The sequence below is a fragment of the Calypte anna genome, chromosome 24, assembly GCF_003957555.1.
Source record: "Calypte anna isolate BGI_N300 chromosome 24, bCalAnn1_v1.p, whole genome shotgun sequence".
In the NCBI taxonomy this organism is placed as follows: domain Eukaryota; kingdom Metazoa; phylum Chordata; class Aves; order Apodiformes; family Trochilidae; genus Calypte; species Calypte anna.
In genome coordinates, this window is record NC_044269.1 from 1,867,180 (window position 1) to 1,893,556 (window position 26,377).

Genomic DNA, 26,377 nt, shown 5'->3' on the forward strand with positions numbered 1-26,377 from the left:
TGAAACATGCCAAAAAGTTAATAAAGGAAGGAATAGACAAAAATCATTCGGGGGACGCCCTCCAGCATATCGACCCTTTTCGCATATACAGATAGATTATACTGAATTACCAAAAGTAGGAAGATATAAATATTTATTAGTAATAGTAGATCATTTGACACACTATGTCGAGGCATTTCCAACTTCAAGAGCAACTGCAAACCAAGTTACAAAAGTGCTGCTAGAACAAGTAATACCTCGATATGGTGTGGTAGAAGTAATTGATTCAGATAGAGGAACACGTTTTGTTTCGAGGATTGTAAAAGACCTAATGGAAAATTTGGGTATCAAATGGGAATACCATACACCATGGCATCCGCAGAGCTCGGGAAAAGTTGAAAGAATGAACGGGGAGATTAAAACTATATTAACTAAATTGATGATTGAAACTAAATTATCATGGACTAAGTGTCTACCAATGGCTTTATTAATCCTAAGGACTAGGCCGCGGGCCGATCTGGGAATATCACCTTTTGAAATGATGTATGGTATGCCCTATCAGATAGAAAATCCCCAGACAAATATTTTAATACGTGACCAGGTAATTAAGGAATATATTTCACAATTGGCAAAACATCGTAATAATCTCTGGAAACGTGGGCTAATTGTACAGACACCCCCTTTGGATTTAAACATGCATAACATCAAACCAGGAGATTGGATATTAGTTAAAACTTGGAAAGAAGAAACGTTAAAACCTAAATGGGAAGGACCTTATCTTGTTCTGCTTACTACAGAGACTGCTGTTCGAACTGCAGAGCGAGGGTGGACTCATGCAAATCGCATTAAAGGACCAGTGAATCCCCCACAGTGGAGAATTGTTAGTCACCCAGGAGAAACCAAACTGGTGTTGAAACGATAAGCGTCTTTTGGAGATTCTGAACCACTTATATAGAGGGCGGTTCTTGTTTATAGCTTGTTAGTATTATACTTAATAGGAGTTGTTATATGTCATTGTTGGTTGTGGTTGTTATCTGTTTGTGTGTTTTAAATGCAAAAGATGTAAGGAAAATTGGTGGAAACATTATAATTAGGGGGGGGTGCCTCCGGAAGGAGTTTGAGATTCCTGTTATAACAGAAATAAGAAGGTGGCTATTAAAAGATTTATACTTTTGGTTTTATTTAAAATTTTGAATACATCCTAATTGTTGCTGTTCAGTGTAGGTTCGAAGCCCTAAACATAGAATGCACTTCTTGAATGGTGAGGGCCAAATCGTGGGCTGCAGCGAACTCACAGGTTCAAAGACAGAAGGCTCAGCTGGTGCTCCTGCTGCCGAGAAGATGGTACACCCTGTGTCTGCTGGGGCAGTCGACAGGCGAGGCAGAGGAGGAACCCAGAGAGACCACAGCCTGGGACCTGGAGTGTACGGGCGGCCCTGGCCGAACTCCCATTCTTTCAAAAGGAAAATAGGTAAAATAAATGGGCTGGTCTCTCACTGGACTAGTAACAATATTGGGAGAAAAATGCAGAGGAGGCAATTTAAAAAGATTATACAGACACCTCTTTTCCTGTACATCCTTTGTTTTATGATACCAATTTCAGATTCAACTAATCCACATGAACCATACAGGTGGACATTAAGTAGACTTGAGGACCAGAAGATTTTGAGCCAATACACAGGGCCAGAAGAACCAAACTTTCATGTATACTTGTGCGATCTAGTACAAACAGAACCATGTTTGAATTATTATCCGTATTACATTTGTCCTGCATCAAATCCAGGGAAAGCATATTGCAACTATCCAGGGCATTTTTATTGTGCATATTGGGGTTGTGAGACTGTTGCTTCAGATTGGAAAGTTACCACACCTGACAAATATATAATGTCTCGATATTCCTAAGTTACTGGTTTTGACATCAAACTTAAAAATGCAAACTGTATCGCCCTCTGTAAGCAGTGATGAATATGAAGAAGATGAAGTTTAATAAACAAATGAGTATCAAAAGAAAAAGGGGGGGATTGTTATAAAATGTTGTGGATTGTTTATTAAACTGTTATATGTGTTAAAAAATCTTTTATTAAAGTATTGTAGTAAGCTGTTTTGGATAGTGGGTGGAGCATTAAGATCACAGCCTAGTGACGTAGTTGTTAAGAGGCAGAGGCAGAAGAGGAGACCCCTGGTAACAACTGGAACATGCGCAGTACATCAAGAAGAGAAATGTAACAAGAAGAGGAGTCTTTAAAAGGCCTGCTGTGAGAAAAGTGGGTGTGGCAGTAGGAGGCAAGTCTGGTTAGAACAGACCCCCCTGTCACCCAGCGCTGTTTTGCTCAATATTCTACTTGCTATAATTGAATAAATTTTAATTTGGTTTTTTTTATAAAACGCAGAGAACATGGTCAATTTATTACAAGCAGAATCCAGATCAAAAGCTTGACCTCACACTCAGCCTGTTCCTGCAGCTCAGCAAAGGGACTCTCAGGATGCACGACATGTGCTTTGTGGTGCCAGCCAGAGACTGCAGTATTAATGCCCAGAAATGTCCCCTGGACACTTTCTGCTCTCCATTTGCCACACAGTTCTGATAAAACAGAACTGAAGAACCCAGAGAGAATAAAACCTCCCTCTGTAGGCTCTGAGAAGTAAAGCACAAGGCAACATTTCATTATATAAATCTACTGATTTTTCTAAGATTCCTTTAGGGTTCTGTGGCCTCAAAAGCATAGACTGGATTTTAAAACCTCACAGAAGGAGCTAGGTGTTTGATCACAGGGCAACTGAATGTTGTGTCTGGAGGACAAGGTAACACAGCAACCCTGCTAGTGGACATGGAGTCACAGCTGCCCTCACAGCTTGACAAGAAGCAGTGTAACAAATCAGCACATCCACAAATCTTCTTGTGCTGCTCCACCTGATGCTGAAGGCAACAGGAAACACACTCAGTGCTGACAGTACAAACCACCTCAAGAAAAGGCCTGGGTCCTTTTCCTCCTCAGCTCCTCCAGACTTAAAGATCCTACCTCCTCTCTCCACAGCAGCTGCATCCAACGTAGAGCCAAAAGCTTCTCGCCACAGGGGAGAGTTGAGGATAAAGACCTCGTCTGGATCACCTGCAGGCTCTGCTGCTTCCTCCTCCTGAGCTTCACTCGCTGCCACTTGGTCACTAGGACTAGAGAGAGAAAGAGAGGAAGCAGAGTTGGGAAAAACAACCACTTCCTGGCAGGTAGCACTTAGCAGAAGAGTTACCAGCCACTTTTTATTCATCCTCCACACAGTCACCCCAATTCAGGTACTCCTAAGTACTTCTGAAAGGCAATACACACAGAACTTTCTGCAGGGCTGGTGCACACTTCAGTGATCCCTGCAGTCACCTTCATCCTAGAGATGCACATCCCAAGGCAATAACTCCTGCCTGGTACACTGTTTCAGCCTCACTTTTAAAAAAGCACCCCTAACCACATCAGAGAAGGAACACCACAAATGCTCAAAAGCCACGCTGATGACTGACCACTTCTTGGAATCAAAAAGTTATTCCAAAATGTGGAATACACAGGAATAACAGTGTAATTATCTGCTGGCAGCCCATCAGTGTCTTTCTGGGAAGCATCAGCTCCGTCCTGAAGGAGAACTTTGATCAAATTAAGCTTCCCACCACCACCACCACCAGCCATCATGAGCTGGGTTCTGAAAGATCCAAGTATGCTATGAAATGGATCATTTGACACAGACACTGTCATTATTTTCATTCCTTCTTGCTCTCAGAAGAAGCCTTTTCCCCATTACTCTCTCAGGAACGAAAGAAAAAGCAGGTTCCCTTAAAAGCAACAATAAAAGGGGAGAGGGAGTCAAAACAGCTGCGTGGTCAAAGGTACCACATGGACAACACTTCAGGGCACATGAGGCTGCTGTGCAGCAGTTTCTGGAACTGAGGCACTGCTGCCAGGCTCATGACACATCTCCCTCCAGACAATGCCTCCTGGACATCCTCATCAAGGCAGAAAGTACTTCCCTGAGGTACCACAGCAGCCAAGCACAGACTGCTTCCACAAGTCACACAGAAACAGCTCCTTCCATGTGCCCCCCTGCTTTTGTTCAGAGCACATTCCCACGCCTCTCAGCAACCCAACAGAAAGAAGACTAAAGGCACCCCTTGGGATAAACCCCTTATTACCTCCGATCCTGGTTTCCAGCTGCTTTTTTCCGCAGAAACTCAGCTATCTCTGCCTGGCCTTTAGAGACAGCAAGACTGAGGGGGGTAAAGCCCTCCTGAAAGGACAGACAAATCCATCGAGTTGAGAACCAAAGTCAAAAACAGTCTTTGACAGAAATAGTGCTGCCTCTCTGAAACAACTTCCTGAAGAAATCATAAGAATTTACCTTGTTCTCAGCATCAAGCCTGGCATGACGCCGGAGCAGCTGCTGCACTACACTGACATCACAGAAAAGGACTGCCAGGTGGAGGGCTGTGTTGCCAGACACGTCAGTCAGATTGGGGTCTGCACCTCTCCGCAGCAGCAGAGTCACACAGGATTCTCGGTTGAACTGCACTGCCTGAGAAGACACAAGGAAAGGAAAGACTTGCAAAGGTTGCATTTCACTCCACCACAGCTCGCTCAGCTTCTGACCACTGGCAAAGGAGAGCACCCTCAAGGATCAGCTGAGAGATGCCTCTGCCACTCCAAATCCAACAGGCGTCTTGCCACACAGCTCTGAGGACAGACACCTCTCCCTTCATGCACACTCCAGAAGCCCCTCTGCTCTTCCAAGAGCAGAACTTCCCTCACTCACCATCATCAGGGGTGTTCTCCCGGAATTGTCAGCAGCATTCAACTGGCAGTGCTGCCTTAGGAGAAAGTTGGCGACGCCTGCGTGGCCGTTTGCACAGGCCAGGTGGAGAGGTGTCCTGAGAATGAAACAGGGGAGCTTAACACTGACAGACAACAAAAAAAAACAAAGCTGGGACACCACCCAGCCCAGGGAACCCTGCCCAGACCCTGCTGCTGCTGCTGCAATCCAGCAGGGAGGGCAGGGCCAAGCAGCAGCCCAGCACCTCCAGGAGCACTGGCACCCACCCAGCAGCTCCCAGCACTGGAAAGCTCTCGAGTTCCCCCTCCCAGCTGACAGGGCACATCTTGCTTTGCAAGCAATCAGCTCCAAGGGGATCCCACACAAACCCAAACTGGACACTGTGCAGGAGGATTTCCATGGAATGTGCTGGAGGAACCTTGAAGGTCATCGAGTCCCATGAGCAGGGACACCTCCTGAAGAAGAGAGTGGATCAGGCCAAGCTGTTTGTGTGAATTTACTTTATGTAGAATTAAGACTTGTAATATGCTAATGAATTTGTATTCATAATTACTAAGAATTCAGGGTTTAACTGAGAAAGAAGCTAACAAAAAAAGAAGCTGCCTTTTCCCATACAAAACAGCTGAGACATTTCACTTTCCCATACACAGCAGCTCAGACATGTCATTTTCCTACTAGAACAATGTAGCCAATACAAGGTCCTAACGGGATTAACTTCTAGCTTGGAAATAATTGAGTATAAGTCTTTTCTTCTGTAACTCTTTTCTTAAAACAAGTTTGTTCATAAGAACAAGTCTTGTTCTTATTCAGGTGCCAGCTGGACAACAAAGGATGTGAACATCCGCACAAGGACAACAGAAAGATATCACCATCAACGGATAAGAAAATTATAGCTGGGGTCTGATATCGCCTTGTAACAATATAATGAAGTCAGCAAGAACTGAACTGAGAATGTAGTAATATTGTAACCTCCCCCTTTTACTGTATAAATACCCCAAGCCCTTTTCCTTTAACCCTTGGAACTCTTTGTCCGGCGCAAGCTGGGAGTTCCCCGGATCCGAAAATAAAAACCTTTGCTGTTTAAAGACTCAAAACTCTGTCTCTAAACAGTTTTGTTTGGCCTTTTTCGGCTTCATTTTTGGCAACCGCGGCAGGACTGGACTCCGTCGTGCCGTGGTCCAGGGGGGGCCCGGGGACGCTTTTGGGGCCCCCCGACGAATTCTGTCGGATAAGCCTCCCCTACTCCCTTGGCTCTACACACCGATGGACACCAGACCTTCCTCATACTGAAAAGGTATTTATATTTGTTTGTGTTTCGAGGCCTCTAGGAAAGGGGGTTAGAGTCCCCAGGGGGTAGTTTCCCGGGGGGGTCAGAGTCCCCCTGGGAGGTTTGGGTTCCTCAGGATTCACAGGGACGGGGGGACGCCCCCAGGCTGACGGATTAGAGTCCAGTCTAGCGTTGAGTTCGTCCCTCTCCGGGGTTCTATTCCCCAGGAGAATTGAAGTCCATACGCAGCAGTGGGAAAAGTTTTTGGTAATGCTGTGGTTCATATGATCATATGGTGATTGAGGATTATCTTATTCTGCTGTATTGCTTGTCAGTAATCTAGGTGTTTTGAGTGTTTGGTGTGCCGTTTTTTTAGAGTATTAGGTGTTTTTGGTAATTACGCGCCCCCATCAAAGAATTCGGGGGCGTTGCGGGGAGTCTTTTGCCGCAACACCGGCAGGTATTCGGGGTTTATAGCGGCATCTTGTGACCGTCGGCGGTAAAGCAACGTGTAAGGTTTTGTGTCAGATTTTACCTGTGCAGAGTTCTGACTGAAAGTGCGTGTGTGTCCCTGAAAGTGAGTGATTGAGACGCAATTTAATTACAAAACGAGTGCAGAGTCCCGATTTGCGGTTCCGTGTCACCCGCGAGGGTGCCGGCCAGAGATGGACGAAGCGATTGGTGTGAATCTGGAGTGTTAAAATAAGAAGTGTGCTTGAATAATAAGTGGAGTAGGGTGTTGAAACTGTAAGTTGCTGAAATCTGAATAGAATTTGGTAATCCAGAAAGGGTCCCAGAGTTGTAACCTCTCGACCAGGCATAATGAGGACTGAACAGAGTAAGGAAATTGATGCTAAAACCCCCTTGGGATGCATTTTAAAACATTGGAAAGAACTTGGTGAAATCCCAGGGGGAAATATAAGGAAAAAGACACTTGTGAAATATTGTCAGGATTGGTGGCCGTTGTATAAATTAAATGAGAGGGAAAGGTGGCCACCGGAGGGAAGTTTAAATTATAATACCATCCACCAACTTATGTTGTTTCTCCGTAGAAGAGGAAAGTGGGATGAAGTGATATATGCAGACATGTTTTTCACTTTAAGGGATAACCCAGAATGGCAAAAGGATTGTGTAACAAATGCATCACCCCAAGATCCCTTGGTTTTAGCCCTAGAAAGGGATCAGAAGAACAGTGAAGTGAAGGAACGCTGTTGTGATGCTTGTAGTACAGGGAAACGATGCCTTAAGTTGAAAGAAAAAGGCAGTGATGCGGAAAGTACCATTAGCCTCCAAGAATATCAGCCTCTTGTGCTAGGATGTGGAGTACCACTGCCAAGGTTACAACAAGAAAGCAGCAGTAGCTCCGCAGAGTTGGAAAGTGAGAAAAGGAAGGAGTTGGAAAGTGAGGAAAGGAAGGAGTTGGAAAGTGAGAAAAGGAAGGAGTTGGAAAGTGAGGAGAGAAAGGAACTGGAATGTGTTTCACAAAAGTTGGAGGGGGGGAGACAAAGAGAAAGCCCCAAAGGAGACAGGGAAAAAGGTGAAGAAGAGAGAGAACAGAGCAGACACCGAAAACCTGAGAGATGATCCCGGAGAAGGAACCAGCCATTCATATTACACAAGGGCAACCGAGCGAAAGGAAAAGGAAAGGGAGGCAGAAATAGCGAGGATAGAAGAAAGAGCAAAATTGGAATTAGAGAAAGCGAGATTAGAAGCAAAGATAGCTAAGGTAGAAGCCAAAGCTGAGGCAGAGAGAGCAAGGCTAGAAGCAGAGAAAGCTAGGATAGAGGCTAAAGCTGAAGCAGAAAGGGTAAAACTAGAAGCGGAGAAAGCAAGACTTGAGGCAGAAAAAGCTGAAGCAGAGAGGGTAAAAGCTCAGACCGGAGAGACAGCAAGATTAGAAACAGAGAAAGCTAAGGCTGAGGCAGGGAGGGTGAAACTAGAAGCAGAGACAGCTAAAGCAGACAGGGCAAAAATAGAAGCAGAGAAAGCAAGACTGGAGGCAGAAAAAGCTGAAGCAGAAAGGGTAAAAGCTCAGACCGGAGAGACAGCAAGATTAGATAAGCACGGATAAAAGTACCATTTACCAAAAGCGACCTTAATAATTGGAGAGAGGAAGTGAAAAATTTAAGGAGAGACCCAGAAGGAGTCGCTAGGAGGTTTGAATTAACTACAAAGAATTTAGACACTGATTGGGGGGATATTGATCTAATGCTATCTGAATTATCAGAGACAGAAAAAGAACCTGTTTTAAAAACTGGAAGGGAAGAGGCTGAACTGCTACAGGAGCCTGTGGATGTCGTATTTCCAACCAGTAATCCACACTGGGATCCAAACAACCCACACCAATATGATTATTGCTGCAATACAGAAGGCTAGCTGTACAGGGCTTGCGAAGAGCAATACCGAAAGCAGTAAACTGGGCAGCCCGGTTTGAAGTGAGACAAGGACAGAATGAAACACCAACAGACTTTTTAGAAAGGCTTAGAGCGGCAATGAGACAATATACCCCCTTAGATCCTGGGTCAGAAATAGGTAAACAACAACTGCTGGGATTGGTAATGGGGCAGTGTTGTGCAGATATCAGAAAGAAATTGCAAAAACTTGAATATCCTGCAAATAGAGATCTGGAAATGTTAATGAATGAGGCTTGGAAAGTGTACAACAATAGGGAACAAGAGAGAGACAAGAAAGAGGGTAAGAGACTTGCCAGAATTATAGCAGCAGTAAACGCAAGTCCAAGGCTTCCAAGTGCTAGAGGTAGAGGGCGTGGTTATTCTATGAGAGGGAAAGGAAGGTTTCAGCAAAATAAGGTGAACCCGAATGAATGCTTTTAATGCCACCAAATGGGACACTGGCAACGAGAATGCCCTAAACAAAACAGAGAACTTGGAGGGGCATCTGTTGTTCCAGTTGCTCATGATACTGATAACTGAAGGGGACCGGTGGGTCATTCCCACTGGTTAAAATAGAGCTAGGGGAAGATAAAGAGGAACTGGATTTTTTAATTGACACTGGAGCTACCTATTCAGTCTTAAATCAGGAATTAATACCAAAATCTGATTAATCTGTACATGTTGTGGGGGCGACAGGCCAAGCAGAAAAGGCTTTCTTCTTGAAACCTCTTAAATACAAAATTGGGAAACAGATGGGGATTCATCAGTTCTTATACTTACCTAATTCTCCAAAACCTCTGCTAGGGAGAGACTTGTTAGAGAATTTAGGGGCAGTAATAAAATTTGATAAAAACAAACTTGAACTCCAGGTAAACGAAGAACAATTCATAACTGCCCTAAGTCTAACTATCAGTTGTGTTACACCAGACTCTGATAATCATAACATCAACTGAATCACAAACGGAACATATCCGTCCGTGTGGGCAACTGATATACCTGGAAAATCAAAACAGGCTACCCCCATCATTATCGAATTAATACCAGGGGCTAAACCAGTAAACAGAAAACAATACCCCCTGAGGCTGGAAGATAGGAAGGGAATTGAGCCATTGATAGAGAGGTTTTTAGAATTAGGGCTGTTGATAGAATGTGAATCAGATTTCAATACACCAATATTACCAGTCAAGAAACCAAACAGGACTTACAGACTGGTACAGGATTTAAAGGTTGTAAATGAGATTACTAAAACTCTACATCCAGTGGTAGCTAATCCTTATACACTTTTGACCAAACTCAAAGATAATCTGATCTGGTTTACAGTGTTAGATTTGAAAGATGCATTTTTCTGCCTTACCTTAGCCCCAGAAAGCCAAAAGATTTTTGCCTTTGAATGGGAATCTGTTGGTAAAGGGAGGAAAACACAACTAACCTGGACGGTGTTACCTCAAGGTTATAAAAATAGCCCTACAATATTTGGAAATCAATTGGCCAAAGAATTGGACCAGTGGGAGCGGCCACAGGGAGAGGGCACTCTTCTGCAATATGTGGATGACTTACTGATAGCAACTGAAACAGAAGAACAATGTGTTGAGTGGACAATCTCGTTGTTAAATTTCTTGGGTTTAAACGGTTATCAAGTCTCCCAACAGAAAGCACAGCTAGTACAAGAAAAGGTGGTCCACCTAGGATACGAGGCAATTTTAGTTGAATCAGATGACATAACCATTCAAGTCACTAATGTTGTCAACCCAGCATCATTCCTAGAAGGAAGAGTGTCAGCAGAGCTGATTGAGCACTTTCTAGAAACCGTCGAGGCTGTGTATTCCAGCCGTCCGGATCTCAAGGAGGAGTCACTCGAAGGGGCAGATGACTGGTTCTCGGATGGCAGCAGCTTCGTAAAGCAGGGAGTAAGGATGGCTGGCTACACAGTAACTACAACAGAGCAGGTAATTGAATCAAATCCCTTGCCTGTGGGAACTTCAGCACAGAAGGCCAAACTAATAGCTCTTACCCGAGCCCTCGAGCTGGCAAAAGGGAAAAGAATTAATATATGGACGGACTCTAAGTATGCTTTCTCTGTCGTGCATGCCCATGGGGCAATCTGGAAGGAGCGAGGACTGCTGACTGCCCAGGAAAGACCCATAAAATATGCAGCAGAAATCCTACAGTTGCTGGAGGCTGTTTAGCTCCCAACCCAAGAGGCCATAACGCATCGCAAGGGGCACCTGAAAGGTAACACCGCTCCAGAAATAGGTAATAGAGCAGCAGATGCGGAAGCTAAATTAGCTGCTGCAAGAGCCAACGATTTAGTATTGGCCCTGGTACCAGAAGAATTGGATACTAATTTTCAACCAGAGTACCAGGAATCAGACCATAAGTGGATACAAAAGAACAAAGGTAAAATGTTAGATAGTGGATGGGGTCAGCTAGAAACAGGACAACTAGTGATGCCAGAGAAATCAGTATGGCAATTTGTAAAAACAGAACATGACAAGGTCCACGGGGGATTAGATCCTCTTTATCAGCATTTAAAAGTTAGAATAGCAGGGCCAAAGCTAGTCACAGCAGTGAAACAGGTCACATCCCAATGTGAACGGTGTTTGAAAAGTAATCCAAACATGGGAACAAAGGTACACCAGGGAGTAATTGATAGAGGAAAATTCCCAGGGGAAGTGTGGCAGATTGATTTCTCTGAACTCCCAAGGAAAGAGGGGTATAAGTACCTCTTGGTTTTGACTGATACATTTTCTGGGTGGCCTGAAGCATTCCCATGCAGAACAAACAAAGAAAGAGAAGTAACTAAAGTCTTGATTAATAAAATCATTCCGAGGTTCGGGGTGCCCAGGAGCATTTCCTCGGACAGAGGCTCGCACTTTTGTCCTAAAATTGTACAAGCAATAAGTAAGGCACTGCAAATCAAATGGCAATTGCACACACCCTATAGACCTCAAGCTAGTGGGCAAGTGGAAAAGATGAATCATCTTATCAAACAACAAATTGCAAAGATATGCCAGGAAACTAATTTGCAGTGGTACCAAGCCTTACCTATTGCTCTGATCAGACTAAGGGTGAAGCCCCGCTCAAAAGAAAAACTGAGCCCATTTGAAATCTTATATGGGAGACCTTATGCCAGGCAGACTGTAAATAGTGAGGCTGTAGATCAAACAGGTAATCAATATGTGTATGATTATGTTATAGCTGTGGGGAAACACTTTGATAAAAATGCCACGGTGGTGATGGATCACCAACTTAAGCAACATGATTGTAAACTGCATCCTTTTAATCCTGGTGATTGGGTATATGTTCAGAATCTTTTAGAGAAACCTCTGCAAGAGAAATGGGAAGGACCCTTTCGAATGTTGCTCACCACCTTCACTGCAGTCCAAATTAAGGAGCGACCCACCTGGATCCACTACTCCCGAGTCAAGAGGGCCCCTGAACAATGCCAAGAACATTCCTGAAGGAGCTCAACATTATGGACTGGTGACCTTTAGTGTTGATGTTTGGACTCTGGATAAGTATGGCCTTATCACAAAACATTGCTCGGGGATGGCCACTGTCGGGTGCACGAATAGTTAAGGCACTGCCATGGGTTGGTACACCACGCGTGGCATTACACCCTGAGTCTGGCTTAAACATTCATGTGCTACGTAACAACCAGCTGTATGAGCAAAAAGACTGGAGTCAAAATAAAGGCCAATTATATTCCTTAACAGAAGAAGGGGATGAAATCCAGATAGGGTGTAAGAGTAATACTGTGAAAAGACAGGACGGTGATCTGATCAAACTAACTGTGAAACCTTTGAGACCTGTGTCACTAACACTTAACCTGGGACCTGGGATATGGGTCAGAAGGGAGGGACCAGCCTCTTGCACCTGGGAAGGGGATAAAGAAAAGGAAAGATACGAAGCTCAGTGTGAAGTAAAGATAATACTGGAACACCCAATTGCAGTCACGTGTATGGTCTAGCAAATACGGAGCTGCTTCCGACATGTTTCTTGTAAAACTGACTGAGCGTTCCAACGCTACGGTATCTAATAAAAAGACTGCAAAGACCCCTCTTCCAAGCTGCAACAGAGCATACAATTTGACCCAGGTAGGACCTCAAGTGGTTAGGCAATCAAATGGGTTAAAGCTGTTGTTAGATCCTACATACTCACTGAAGAAAATTCAAGTCAACATCCAAACAAACATTACTCAGTTACGACAGGAATGCCAGCCCTATATCCAGCAAAGCCTTACGGGCTGGAAGGCGTGGTTGGCAGCCAGATCACGCCCTAGGCACGTGCAATGAGATGTCACTGGATGGTTTGGCACTGGGCTAGGGGTACTGAACACGATAGACCAAGAAGTATTGGTAAACAAATTAATCACTTCCCATTTGGGGAACTCAAAGTGCCTTTGAGCTCATCCATACTTAGCCTCGCAGAAACACAGTCACTAGCAACTAAATTACTGACCCTAGTGGCTAATCACACCACTGAAGACCTTTTAAAGCTTGCAGAGTACACTGGTGATGCAAACAGAGAGATTGCACTCGCTATTCAGTGCACTCAAACACAGCAGTGGGTACAAACAGTAGCTGCAGGAATTCTGAGGGAAGGGACATCTGGAATACTACCCCAAGAGATAAAAGAAATGATAGCGAGAGATAGCTCTACAACACAATTTGAGAAGGATCATCAGGCATGGTGGCAACTTGTACATTTTACTTACTCGCAAGGTGAGCAAATCGAGGCCTACGTGCTCACTATCAGTGCTGCCAAGAAGGAAATCATCTTTCCTGTCCTGACCTTAGAAACTGTGCATCAGAATGTTGTAATTCGACCCATAGGCCATAATGTTTGGGCAAGTTTTGATCACTCCAGGCGTAAGAGGCAATCAATCAGTACAGAAGGCTGTATTCCGAAAGAACAACTAGGATATATTTGTGAAAATACAGTTATAAAAAATGAAGATGTGTTCTTAGATACTGAAGATAGTTTGTGTACTTTTGAAATGTTTCCCCATAACGACAACCAATCACAGGTTTATTATGTAGGAAATGGCTGCGTATATATTAGAACATTATGCCTTAATATTTTCATTGATTATTGTCCTGAGATAGCAAATGGTACAAATCTATGTGTGTGTAATTTTTCTAGAATCATAGGCTGTGATTCTGATTATTCTGTTCCTATAACCACTATGCAATTGATTGAAGCTGAGTATACTCTGTATCATAATGTACTGCATTTGCAGACAGGCATTGATCTTTTGAAGGCAATGCTTATACACCCTGACATAAAACAATTAGTCCGTGAAGTTAACAGAACTACACAACGCATGCTTTGGCAAGTAAGACATGATTCTAAAGGTATAAAACAGGTGCTAACAAAGATAGAACGAGTAGGGAAGCGTCACGCATGGGATATCTTTACAGGATGCTCCCCTGTGACTGCACAAGTACTCCATTACCTGATATACCCTCTAATAGTCATGGTTGTGATGATTCTCATGTTCTCCTTCTTCAATGTGTGGCTATACTATAAATTGAATGATGTAGTCAAAAGGATCCGAGTACTGTGGATAATGGTTCAAAGGCATGAGAACCTTCCCTTGGAACTTGACGAAGGATTTCGTAAGTTCTAAGGAAAGGGGGGAATGAAGAAGAGAGTGGATCAGGCCAAACTGTTTGTGTGAATTTACTTTATGTAGAATTTGAACTTGTAATATATGTTAATGAATTTGTGTTCATAACCAGTAGAATTCAGGGATAAACTAAGAAAGAAGTGACCAAAAGCAGATGAGACATGTCAAGACCCTAACGGGATTAACTTCTGTCTTGGAGATAATTAGAAGTGTAAGTCCTGGCACCACTGAGACAGCTGGGCACTGGGGGAGTGCAAACACCGGCACGAAAGGCAGGATGAGGCTGCCAGAACTAGCAGATAAGGGGAAGTTTTATTGCAAGGGTCCAATTATCCTCTATAACAAGGGGATGAGGTCATCAAGAGCAAGAAAGGTAAAAAGTTCAACCCTGAGGAAGACTTTGTTACTTCATCTGAAGACCCCCAAAGACCCCCGAACACATCCCCAAAAAGACAACTCCGCCCAGACTCCACCTGTTATGAATATGTATGTCAGGATGATGTAACCTCCCCTTTTACTGTATAAATACCCTAACCCTTTCCCTTAACCCTTGGAACTCTTTGTCCAGCGCAAGCTGGGGAGTTCCCCGGATCCGAAAATAAATCCCTTTGCTGTTTAAAGACTCAAACTCTGTCTCTAAACAGTTTGGCTTGGCCTTTTTCGGCTTCACACTGACTCCAAAATTCATCAGGAGGAAAACTGGGCAGTCTCCTGTCAACTCCCATGACAATTGTGCTTTTTGCCTGGGGCTCCCATGATATCTCAAGAGCAGAATGCCTGTCCTGGAATATCTTCTTCCAGTTAAAGGCAGAGTTTTCCCTCTTCATTTCAAGGAAAACTTGGAATTCAATCTTCCCTTTAGTCTGAAATCATTCAGCAATTCCACTTCTAGCTTCACCTTCCCTGTCAGAAAGCTGCTGAATGAACAAGTTCAATGCAGATTTCTACTCTACTTTCCATTCCTTTTTCCACCCCAGTGTCACTGGAGCTGTAGGCTTTGCTGTTCTCTGAACCCTCACTCTACCCCTAATGGGGTTTTAGGGTTGGAGGCACCTGTCCAGCCCATGGGATGTCCATGTTGGAATTCTGTTGAATCAGCAAGTTTAATACAGAACTCTACTCTACATTCCCTGCCTTTTGTTCCACCCCAGTGTCACTGGAGCTGTCAGCATGCTGGTTCACAAAACCCTAAAACAAACCCTAACCCTAACCCACCCTAACACCAACCCCTAACCCTGACCCCAAAAAGGCACAAAAGCTGCTTTCCTCCTCTGCCAGTGGCCAGCAGGATTCACCAGGAAAAAATTACAATCTCAGACAGCAGGCAGCACCTTAGAAAATCCAGATCCAGATTCTTCCTCAGTGCAAGTTAACACACAGGAAATGAACTACAACATTTCTCTCACCAGTACTGGCTTTTGCTGCTGTCCTGGGGAACCTTTTTTTGGGTCTTTGCTGCTGGCCAAGAGCAGGAACAGATTCATTGAAATACATGGGAACTGCAGCTCTTTCCTCTTCACTGCTGCATTCCTTCTCCTGCTTCTCTTCCTCATCAGATGATTCCTTCTGAAAGAGATCAAAGAAAACAGCTGGAAAGAGCAGAAACAAGCAGCTGCTTTATCACCCACTGACTGCTCTAAAAAGACTGTGTCTGCCTAAAGAAGAAGGAAGACTTTCTTGAGCTCTCTTGTACAAGGCCTTCCATCTTCCCAAGGAAATCTGAAGCAGCACAAAGAAATGACTGAGGTCCTGAATCTCACCCCTCAGAAGCACTTCCCCACTTCAGCCCAGCTGCCTTTCAGTTACACCAAGATCCCAGCAGCTCCTGGATCTTCCTCCTGCCCTCCCCAGCCCCACCACAGAAACCTCCCTGTCTTTCACAGAAAGTACCTCAGTAATCCTCTGGATTGCCAGGAAGCTGAACAGGAGCCAGCAGTGTGCCCAGGTGGCCAAGAAGGCCAATGGCATCCTGGGCTGGCTCAGGAACAGCGTGGCCAGCAGGTCCAGGGAAGGGATTCTGCCCCTGTGCTCAGCCCTGGGGAGGCCACAGCTTGAGTCCTGTGTCCAGTTCTGGGCCCCTCAGCCCCTCAGGAAGGAGATTGAGGTGCTGGAGCAGGTCCAGAGAAGAGCAAGGAGGCTGGGAAGGGATCCAGCAGAATTGCTGTGAGGAAGGGCTGAGGGAGCTGGGGGTGTTGAGGCTGGAGAAGAGGAGGCTCAGGGGAGACCTCATCACTCTCTCCAACTCCCTGAAAGGAGGTTGGAGCCAGGGGGGGGTTGGGCTCTTTTCCCAGGCAACTCTCAGCAAGACAAGAGGGCAGGGTCTCAAGTTGTGCCAGGGGAGGTTTAGGTTGGAGATGAGAAAGAATTTCTTTCTGGAGAGGGTGATCAGGCATTGGAATGGGCTGCCCAGGGAAGTAGTGGATTCTCCGTGTCTGGAGATCTTTCCAAAGAGCCTGGATGTGGCACTGAGTGCCATGGGCTGGGAACCACGGGGGGAGTGGATCAAGGGTTGGACTTGATGATCTCTGAGGTCCCTTCCAACCCAGCCCATTCTGTGATTCTCTGACCCGAGGCAGAAGCCAACACGAACCTGACAGCTTTCTGCTTCTCTGCTGCCACAGCTGGAAGGGAACCTGCCCCACCGCCTTCTTCCTCCCCGGAACCGCTGCCCAGCCTCCAAAGCTCACCCCGCTGCGGGTGCTCACGCCCATTCCCCAGCGGTACCGACCCAAACAAAGCCGAAGCGGCTCCGCGGTACCGCCCCGGCGGTTACCAACTCCCGGCACCGGGCGCCATCGGCGCCATCGCTTCCGCTTCCGCCTTCCTCTCTCTCCTCCTCTCCTCCTCTCTCCTCCTCCTTCTCCGCCGCGCCCCCTGGCGGCCGGGCGGGGTTCAGCCGCTGGGCAGTGGCTCCGCGGAGGGGGATGCGGTGGCCACGGCGGGCGAGCGGAGTGTCCTGGGGGCTGGGGGTGTCCTGGGGGTGTCCTGGGGGCTGGGGCTGAACTGGGGGTGTCCTGGGGGTGTCTTGGGGTAGTCCTGGGCAGGGGGAATTCCAAAGAGGTGGCTGGAAGGTGATGGGAGGTGATGCTCTGCTCTGCTCTGCCCTGCGCTGGCTGGGGAAGGGTGTGGGGTGTAGGGTGCCCAGGTTTAAAAATATCCCCCCCCAAAAAAAAGAGTGGAAAAAGTTTTCAGGGAATCTTACAGCTGTTTAGAGATAACCTGTCAGGTTCACCTCACACTTGTGTTTCACGTGATTGCTCCACTTTGAAATTCAGTGTTTACACTGAAGAACTTCAAACACAGATCCTCTGAGCTCCCAGCCACAAACAGTGCTTCATGGGATGTGTTTCAGGATTTAGAAGTTGATCTTTACTCTTTCAGATTGATAGCACGGGGAGGAATAAAAGAGGAAATGCCATTTGCAGAGGGCTCTGTTCATTTCCAATCACCTTTTTATTTCCAGCTAGTGAATAACTTCAGGAATGGAACTGGCTACACAAACAGGCTCAGGAAGAAGAGACAGCAGCAGCCACCCCCACTCAGGACTGATTTATCTTCCTCTTCTCTGGGGAGTGCCACTCAACTTCCCAGACCTTCCTCTCGGTTATTCAGCAGTTTCTGGGGTGAGAAGGTGAGGTTTCTGTCACTGGATGTGCTGATTCTTATATTTCACTGGACTTATTTTTCCAACTCTTTGCTTGTATTCCCAAGGGCTCTCAGGTTCCTGCAGGAATGCAATCAGCCTCTCCAAGTCTTCTTGACCCCAAAGAGCAAGTCTCAACCACCAGTGGCAGGGAACTAGAAATAGAGAATTTGGGTTTTTTTAAAGTGATTTCAGATAAAATTAATGGGGTGGGGTTTTTTTGTTTCCCCTCTCCCCACTCCATCAGGTCATCGAGTCAGAGCCAGAGCATTTTGCTCCACAGATGGCCAAACACCCTGGGAGATGTAAGCATTCTATAATTATATAATTATAATTACAAAATTATAATTATAATTCTATAATTCTAAATGTAAGCTCTACAGATCACTACTTGTGACTTGCAAAACAAGGCCATAACACATAACTTTTATAGTGGCTGGTTTGCAATGAGAGAAGGATGCAGAGATAGGTGAGGAGAAAACAAGAGGGAATTACATCTGAAATGGCTTAATCTGAGCTGGCTCTAACAAAGGGGATCTCTGCCAACACTGAGATTAATTACAATGAAATTCCAAGACATGATTGAAAAGAGGACTCTGGAAAAGAAAAGCTCTATGAGGAAGCCATAATTACACAGAGAAATGAAACAAACCTGCAGGCTGTGATGGAAATCTGAATGAACAGGAAGAAGAAGAAATTGATCTCCCAGTAAAAATCAGGTTCCAGACTTCTTTTGAACCAATCAGTTGATCTGCATTGAACAAATGATTGGAAAAGTCACTGCTGTTGTTTTAGGACATTTTAAAATTTCTTCAGTTCAGCCATCTCCAAATGGCCAAGCTGCTTTCTCTGAGCTGGAGAAGAAGGAGTCTTAGATTTATCTATTACTGAAGTGTTAATTTAGTCCTTCCCTTTGGTACAGATTTGTTCTAGCTAGGTTGTAAGGGTGCATTGTGTTCATAAAAGCTTAGAGATCAAACAAAACTCACAATTTAAAAAGCACTGATAGCACCTCATGGTGTAGTTACAGTAAAGTGCCTCTGTGTCCTGGTTTGGACCAGGATAAAGGTGGTTTTCTGTTTCTGTACTTTTGCTTTTAGCTAAGTCCCTTGTAAGTAGCTGCACTTGCTGAAACTAACAGCAAGTTTCTCAGTGTCTGTTTCTAGGATTGATAACACTTGATGTTTATAGTTACTGCTAGAGACTGGTATGCAAGGCCAAGGACACTGCTCAGCTCTGCATGAAAACATTTTACCGTCCAGGAGTAAAGAGGTCCCACCTGAACCCTCCTTTAGGGAGGAACGGACAAGATAGATGTCAGAATTGACCAAACAGAGTATTCCATCCCATATACGTCACACTCAGTATAAATTTGAGGCATCACGAGGGCCGAGCCAGATTTTTTCCTGCTTCCCTTCCTCCCTGGCATCCTGGAAGGATCCTGTCCGTTCGTCTGCCTGTGGTCCTGATCCGTGCCAGCCCATATCTGTGTGTTCCTGCCTCCGGTTCCCGACTGCTGCCGACTCCAGGAGTCCAGCCTGGACTTTCCCAGGGCTGCCCTACAGCCTCGGTGGTGACGTGAGAGTTATTGGGGGAGAGGGGGGAGGAATGTGGTTTCCATTTTCCTGTATATTTGTATATATTTAGTAATTTTTCCCTATTTACCATTACTGTTTCATTAAAGTTGTGTAGTTTAGTTTCCAACTCATAAGTCTCTCTCCCTTATTCTCTCTCCTTTCTTCATCGAGGGGAGAGAGAGATTAAAGAGAGCGTCTGTTATTCGGTTTAATTGCCGGGTCAGTGTTAAACCCTGACACTCTGACATAACAAGAATGTCAAAGTGGTTCCAATAATAACTAAAACAAGACAAAAGTAATTCTGAAATAGTCCCTAAACCACGCAGCAATTCTCAGCTGTTAGTGGGATGTTCACCTTTTGTATTTGCACACAAGATTTATTTTCTCACCTTGGCCAAGTTTTGTTTCTTGGAATTGTGATGAACACAGAAGTTTTTCTCTCTTGTAAGCAGGAACTTTGACTTGTTATCTCCTTGTTGGACTGGCACTAACATTATTTCAGTAGCTGAAAGAACCTTTGGTATGAGCACCTGGAGAAGAAAACAAAAAACCAGAAAGCTGAATCAAACTGGGAGATTGTTTGGAATCAATTTTTTAATTGTGTTTTTTGTGGTTTTTTTTTAAGGTCCAAGTCTCCCTCTTGTACAAACTCTTCTTCTCAAATGGAACCTCCCTTGAAAAAAATCAAGAAGGAGTAGCCAGCCTTTCTTTGTTCATGTTTCTGGTTCATGTTTGTCTTTGCTTCTAGAACATTTGTGAATTTTTGACTTGTTGTTTTCACATAAAGCCCATAGCACCAGTTACCTTGTCTGTGGTTTTCTCTGGAGCTGCTAAACTGTCAGAGCACATGGGCAAGAGCATGGGCAAGAACTTCAGCTGTTGTGTTCATGTTCCAGGGAAGGGGCAGTGTGTGCACTTTACCTTGTTTGACCAGAGATCACCCAGGGCTTGGTCAGTCCTCCTTCATCTTTCTCCTTCCATGGCTGCCTCAGGCTCTTTCTCCATCTGACAAGAAAGTTCATGAAGCTGTAGACACAAAAACCCCACCACAGAACATCCCCTCCCTGCTTCTCTGCCAGCTCTGCATCTCCTGAGAGCAAGAAAACCTTTTCAGATCAGCAGTGCTATTGATGCTGATACCCAAAGGGACCAAGATTTGCCCAGCAGATCCAGCACCAAAGTGGAACAGAACCTGCTGATTCAGCTCAAGGATCTACAACAGGAATTTCCTGGATGCTTTAGCAGCACTCTGTGAGAAAATGCAAAGTGTAAAACACAGAAGCCTCTCATGTACCTGCTGCTGGTGCTGCTCCTCTGCAGCTGCCTGTGCTCCTCCTCTGCTAGTGATCAAGTCTTCCAAGCTGACAAGCCTAGAAAAGCATTAAAAGAAGCAAGAAGACACACTCTGACTTTCCAGACCGGTAGTTCCAGACTCCTTGTTACTAAAAAATGAATACTTACATCCACCTCTTCACCTCTTCATTCCTATTATACCCAGCACCAATGCTCAAAATGGCCGCCACAGTCTGAGGGCACTGTAAAACTGGTTGCAGGCATCTCCTCTGCTCTTTTCTTCAAGGAGAGGGAGAACACCATGTGGGACACAAAGCAACTGCAGTGAAAACCATCAGGAGGAGCTTTTCCCACCCCCAGGACATCTGAAAACCAAGCCCTGTGAACCAGAGGGGAAGGACCAGCACCCTGACTGCTTTCCCTCTCCTCTCCTCAGCATCAGGACAGCAAAGTCACACTGTCACAAGCAGTCTTCACCACAACCCTCACCCACCAGTTAAATACAAAGAGGATTCCTTCATTCCCAGCTGAGAGCACCTTATCCAAGCTAAAACCAACCACTGAGCAGCAGCAGCAGCAGTGGGGAATTCCAAGGCTTGCCTGGGAAATGATCCCACAGGCATTCCTCTTCACTGCTTCAGGAAAACAAAGGCACCCCCAGTGGCCAAAGGAAAAGCAATTCTGCACAGCAAAAGCTCTGGGGAGTCGTTGTGTTCCAGCCTGGGGATGCCAGGCAGGCCTCTGGCATCAATATCCCCTGAGGAATTCCCAGGAGTTCACCTGATGCATCCCTTTCATCACACACATGGTAGCAAGTGTCTGAAGCAGCATCTGAGGCCAGGAAGGGCCTAAGGCAGACAACAGTCACACCACTGGATTTGGGACAAATTCGCAGCTTTTAGATCATTACGGAGCATTCCCTGGAGTACCACAGAAAGCTCTCAAAGCCAGAAAGCTGGGGATGGGCCAGGATGCTGTCCCAGCAGCCTGTATGCAGGAGAAGGCAGGAACTGAGCTCCCCTCAGCTCTCCAGGAAAACCTCATCTTAGCTTTTCCCCACAGCAATGGGGAAGGAGGCTCAGGAGCTCACAACAAGGCAAGGTGAGGACCAGCTTACTGAGGCAGAGGCTTCCACGTCTCCCCGAAGGGCTTCAATCCAACTACTTTGCTGCTTCACTGTGCCTTCCAGTCTGATATTTTGCATGGAGAGGCTTAAAAAGAAAGACAGGTCTTATGACAGAAATCCACCAGAGCAGCAGGGGAAAAGACAAACCAAAAGCACCTCCAAAATCATGTGTTAACTTGCTGTGATGCAACGAGGCTGTGCTGTGCTTTTCACACAAGCCTAGCCAGGGACAGACACCTTGGTTCTCTGTGTTTGTCTCTTACCACTGCACACGTTGTTCCAGCTGTTTTACTCTAGCCCTGGTCTCCAGAGAAAAGGACAGGAGATCTTGTACTTTTTGGGACTTATCCTTCAGTTCTCTATCCCTGTCCTTTAAGGTACTCATCCAGTACTGAATATGATGCTCATAATGAAACTGCTGCTTTTCCAGTTCCTGACACTGTAAAAACACAGCAAGAATCCCCAGCAGTCAACAGAGGCTTCACAGAGAGGACTCAGCTGCTGCTGAAGAACTCAAGGACTGCCCATGTCTGCACACAGCTGCTACCCAAACAACTCTCAGCACTGCAAATACATTCCAACTTTCACTCCTACTACCCAATGAACACATCTTTGGGATGTGCTGGAGTGTGCTCAGGAGTTCTGGGACAGCTTCATGTACCTTGGTTTTAGCCTTTCTCAGTTCCTTTCTCAGGCCCAGGTTGGCTTCCTCCAGGGTCCTGCAGTGCCTCGTGGACTCTTCAAGAGACCCTTCTGCCACAGAGAGCTTCTTAAGAGCCGCAGCAAGCTCCTGCTGCAGCTGTCTGACTGTGTCCTGAGGAAATGGTGAGATGAGTGCTAAGAACATCAGCTGTGCCTTTACTGTAACCTATTTGATTGTACACTTGGACCTGTCCTGGAACTCAACTCAAAAGTAAGAAAATTTTGCCTGCCCCCAGCAGTCAGCAGCTGAGCACCTCCAAACTACCAGCAGCTGCTCATGAGGATTTCTCTTTTCTAACACACAAAAAAGGCTCAAGTGTTATTGGTCTGGAACAATACACCAGAATGCCCTGAACCATGTATTTTATTACCAAGAGTCAAAGCAATCTCTTGTGATTCAAGAGTCACAGTTGGACTGCAGATACTGCTCTGGACACTCCCCATATCTGCAAATGCCTGCTACCCAAACAACTGTCAGCACTGCAAATACATTCAAATCTTCTCCCCTCCTACCAAATGAACACAAACCATGTTACTCCACAATTCTCTAGACTGCTCTCTCCCATCCCTCCTCTGATTCCCTACAGCATGGTTCCAAGCAGAAACACTCAACCTCCAACCCTCATGGCACTCTCTTTATCCACTCTTTTCCTCCTCCATTGAAAATAGGAAAATAAAACTTCATCCCTCTCCTAAAGTGACTTCATTCCTCCCCTCATAAGCAGATCATTTCTCTTTCAGATCTCCCAGGCCTCTCTCCTTTAATTTTTGTAACAACACAGTGAGAGGGACTCAACAAGCAGCTTGTAGTTCCCTTGCAAGAAGGCTGCTTCAGGATGGGCAACTACAGCAAGGACAAACAAGGGGTAAAAGAAACAGAATATTTGTATCTGGAGATATAGATCTATGCAGAATAAGTGAAAACCCATTCAGAGCCATCCCCTTGCTGGTAAATGGATTAAATCCTTTTGGTCTCTGTTCACCAGTGGTGTTCCCCAGGGCTCAGTCTTGGGGCCCCTTCTCTTCAACATCTTTCCCAATGATCAGGATGAGGGCAGGGGGTGCACCCTCAGTACCTTTGCAGATGACACCAAGTTGGGTGGGAGTGTTGAGCTGCTTGAGGGTAGGAAGGCCCTGCAGAGGGACCTGGACAGCCTGGATCCATGGGCCAGGGTCGACTCTAAGAGGTTCAGCAAGGCCAAGTGCCAGGAAAAAGGTTTGCACCTCAAGGGTTGTCAGGCACTGGAACTGGCTGTCCAGGGAAGGGCTTGAGGCACCAGCATTCAAGGTACTCCACATCCCTGAAGATCTGGAGATGTGGTGCTGAGGGGCAGGTGCAGTGGTGGTCTTGGCAGTGCTGGGTTAACACCTGGACTGGATCCTAAAGGGCTTTTCCCACCAAAACTATTCTGTCATCCTCTGTTACCAGAGAGGGGGGTGAGGGGAAGCACAGTGAGCAAAAAGAAGCCCAAATGCAGCAGTCCAGTATTTCTATGCCCTTCAGAAATCAGACAAACTGCTGGGCCAAACCAAATGTAATAAGCAGCAGACAGGTCAGTCTCTTTTGCAGAGCACCTTCCCACACACAAACCTTGGACCAAGTAAGGACACAGTGTCCTCATCCCTCACAGACATGGACACCAGGTTTATAAACCAGTGCCATTCCTCCACACATCATCCCAGCTCTGGGATGTGCTGGAGTGTGTTCAGGAATTTGGGACAACTTCATGTACCTTGTCTTCAGCCTCTCTCAGTTCCTTTCTCAGGCCCAGGTTGGCTTCCTCCAGGGTCCTGCAGCGCCTCGTGGACTCTTCAAGAGACCCTTCTGCCACAGAGAGCTTCTTAAGAGCAGCAGCAAGCTCCTGCTGCAGCTGTCTGACTGTGTCCTGAGGAAATGGTGAGATGAGTGCTAAGAACATGAGCTGTGCCTTTACTGTAACCTATTTGATTGTACACTTAGACCTGTCCTGGGACTCAACTCAAAAGTAAGAAAATTTTGCCTGCCCCCAGCAGTCAGCAGCTGAGCACCTCCAAACTACCAGCAGCTGCTCATGAGGATTTCTCTTTGCTAACTCATAACAAAGGCTCAAGGATTACTGGTCTGGAACAATACACCAGAATGCCCTGAACCATGTATTTTATTAACAAGAGTCAAAGATATCTCTTGTGAGCCACAGTTGGACTGCAGATACTGCTCTGGACACTCCCCATATCTGCAAATGCCTGCTACCCAAACAACTGTCAGCACTGCAAATACATTCAAATCTTCTCCCCTCCTACCCAATGAACACATCTTTGGGATGTGCTGGAGTGTGTCCAGGAATTTGGGACAACTTCATGTACCTTCTCTTCAGCCTCTCCCAGTTCCTTTCTCAGGCCCAGGTTGGCTTCCTGCAGGGTCCTGCAGCGCCTCGTGGACTCTTCAAGAGACCCTTCTGCCACAGAGAGCTTCTTAACAGCAGCAGCAATCTCCTGCTGCAGCTGTCTGACTGTGTCCTGAGGAAATGGTGAGATGAGTGGTAAGAACATGAGCTGTGCCTTTACTGTAACCTATTTGATTGTACACTTAGACCTCTCTTGGGATTTAACCCAAAAGGGAAGAAAATTTTGCCTGCCCCCAGCAGTCAGCAGCTGAGCACCTCCAAACTACCAGCAGCTGCTCATGAGGATTTCTCTTTGCTAACTCATTAAGAAGGCTCAAGTAATATTGGTCTTGAACAATACACCAGAATGACCTGAACCATGTATTTTATTAACAAGAGTCAGAGCAATCTCTTGTGATTCAAGAGCTGGACTGCAGATACTGCTCTGGCAACTAAAGGCAGGACTTTGTATTATTATTTGGATTTGGTCTTGAGTCTGTGTCTCCTCTACACACACAGATTGAAATGAATACATCTATCTGAAAGCTCTTTTGAGACAGACTAAGTTTAAACTGAAACCCATCCCTCTGCAGTCTTCTGACCAAGTTTGGTTTAGAGTAACAACTGCCTCCCTGCTCACTCATTTGCTTTCCAAACTCTGGACAGTCCCTCCAGCCAGCCAGCCACCCACCCAACTACCATCTCCCAAAGGAACCTGAGATTTTGGCACTAAGAATACAAAGCGTTTCACAGGGGAGAGCCATTGGAAGCACTGCTGGAGTTCTTCCCTCTTAAAGAAACTGAAAAATGAAGAATAAGGTGGTTATCTGACACATGCAGGTCTTCACCTCATTTCAACACTCTGGGGCTGAGAGGAAGAGAGAAATGTCATTTTAAAGCACTGTGCACATCACTAAGGCAGACAAACCACACCCCAGTGCCTAATTACTCAACAGGACTGGTTCCTCTTCTCCAGAAAGTCAAGATGAACACAGTGGGTGTGGCAACTTTTAAATCTGCCTGGGACTGGTAGGATTTGCACAACAGTTTAACTGAGATTCTGACCAGTCCTTTGTCCAGTTATTCAGCCTTACCACAGCCACAAAGAACACATTTAAATATTGCTACACATCACAAAGCAGAGAAGAGAAAGCTTAGGTCAGTGGCTGAAGTTGACATCTGGAGGAACAGGCAGGTCCCTCAGAAGGGGGCCCAGAACACAGAACAGAACACCACAACACTGCTAAGAGTCTTCAACACTGCAAACAGTGGATACTTTACCTCTCTTTTTTCTCTCTCAGTCTTGTAATTCAACACTTGCTTTCTTAAAGCAGCACACTGGGCCTTCCAATTCTTGTTCCTCTCTTCCACCAGGTAAACATACTTCTCAGTAGCAGCAGTGAGCTTCTGGTTAATGGTGTGCAGCCATCCCAGTGCTACAGGCACTGCCCTTCCTTGGATGAGCTGCTGCTCCTGCACATCTTCCAGCACCTGGTGGAGTAAAGGGAGCTGGGAGCTTCCCCTCTGGAGCTGGGGCCATGGCTCCTGTGTGGACAGAGCCAGAGCCACAGAACCACAGAATCAGCAAGGCTGGAA

At 45.8% G+C, this 26,377-nt stretch overlaps 1 protein-coding gene and 3 long non-coding RNA genes across 5 annotated transcripts in view; 1 reads left to right on the plus strand and 3 right to left on the minus strand.

Moving 5' to 3' along the window:
• Positions 1–26,377, minus strand: part of LOC115599604 (ankyrin repeat domain-containing protein 18B-like) — a 61,196-nt gene that overhangs the window by 17,620 nt on the left and 17,199 nt on the right. The window contains exons 9-13 of the mRNA XM_030464708.1: positions 16,668–16,710; positions 4,768–4,882; positions 4,357–4,530; positions 4,151–4,245; positions 3,000–3,148 (exon numbers count right to left, since the gene is read on the minus strand). Coding sequence (XP_030320568.1) covers positions 3,000–3,148; positions 4,151–4,245; positions 4,357–4,530; positions 4,768–4,882; positions 16,668–16,710 — 576 coding nt within the window. The remainder of the gene's footprint in view (positions 1–2,999; positions 3,149–4,150; positions 4,246–4,356; positions 4,531–4,767; positions 4,883–16,667; positions 16,711–26,377) is intronic.
• LOC115599606 lies at positions 5,933–20,091 on the plus strand. 2 transcript variants are annotated; one of them, XR_003988526.1, is made up of 3 exons: positions 5,933–6,079; positions 17,541–17,708; positions 19,923–20,091. It is a non-coding gene; the product is annotated as an uncharacterized LOC115599606 (long non-coding RNA). The 2 variants fall into 2 exon arrangements; XR_003988527.1 differs by lacking the exon at positions 5,933–6,079 and adding an exon at positions 16,648–16,797.
• On the minus strand, positions 17,510–22,440 carry LOC115599605. Its single transcript, XR_003988525.1, has 8 exons — positions 22,378–22,440; positions 21,708–21,801; positions 20,759–20,869; positions 20,592–20,667; positions 20,219–20,302; positions 19,687–19,827; positions 18,373–18,471; positions 17,510–17,875 (listed from the first exon to the last, which is right to left on the minus strand). It is a non-coding gene; the product is annotated as an uncharacterized LOC115599605 (long non-coding RNA).
• Positions 22,442–26,186, minus strand: LOC115599609. The gene is made up of 4 exons (XR_003988531.1): positions 26,063–26,186; positions 24,762–24,914; positions 24,152–24,304; positions 22,442–22,530 (listed from the first exon to the last, which is right to left on the minus strand). It is a non-coding gene; the product is annotated as an uncharacterized LOC115599609 (long non-coding RNA).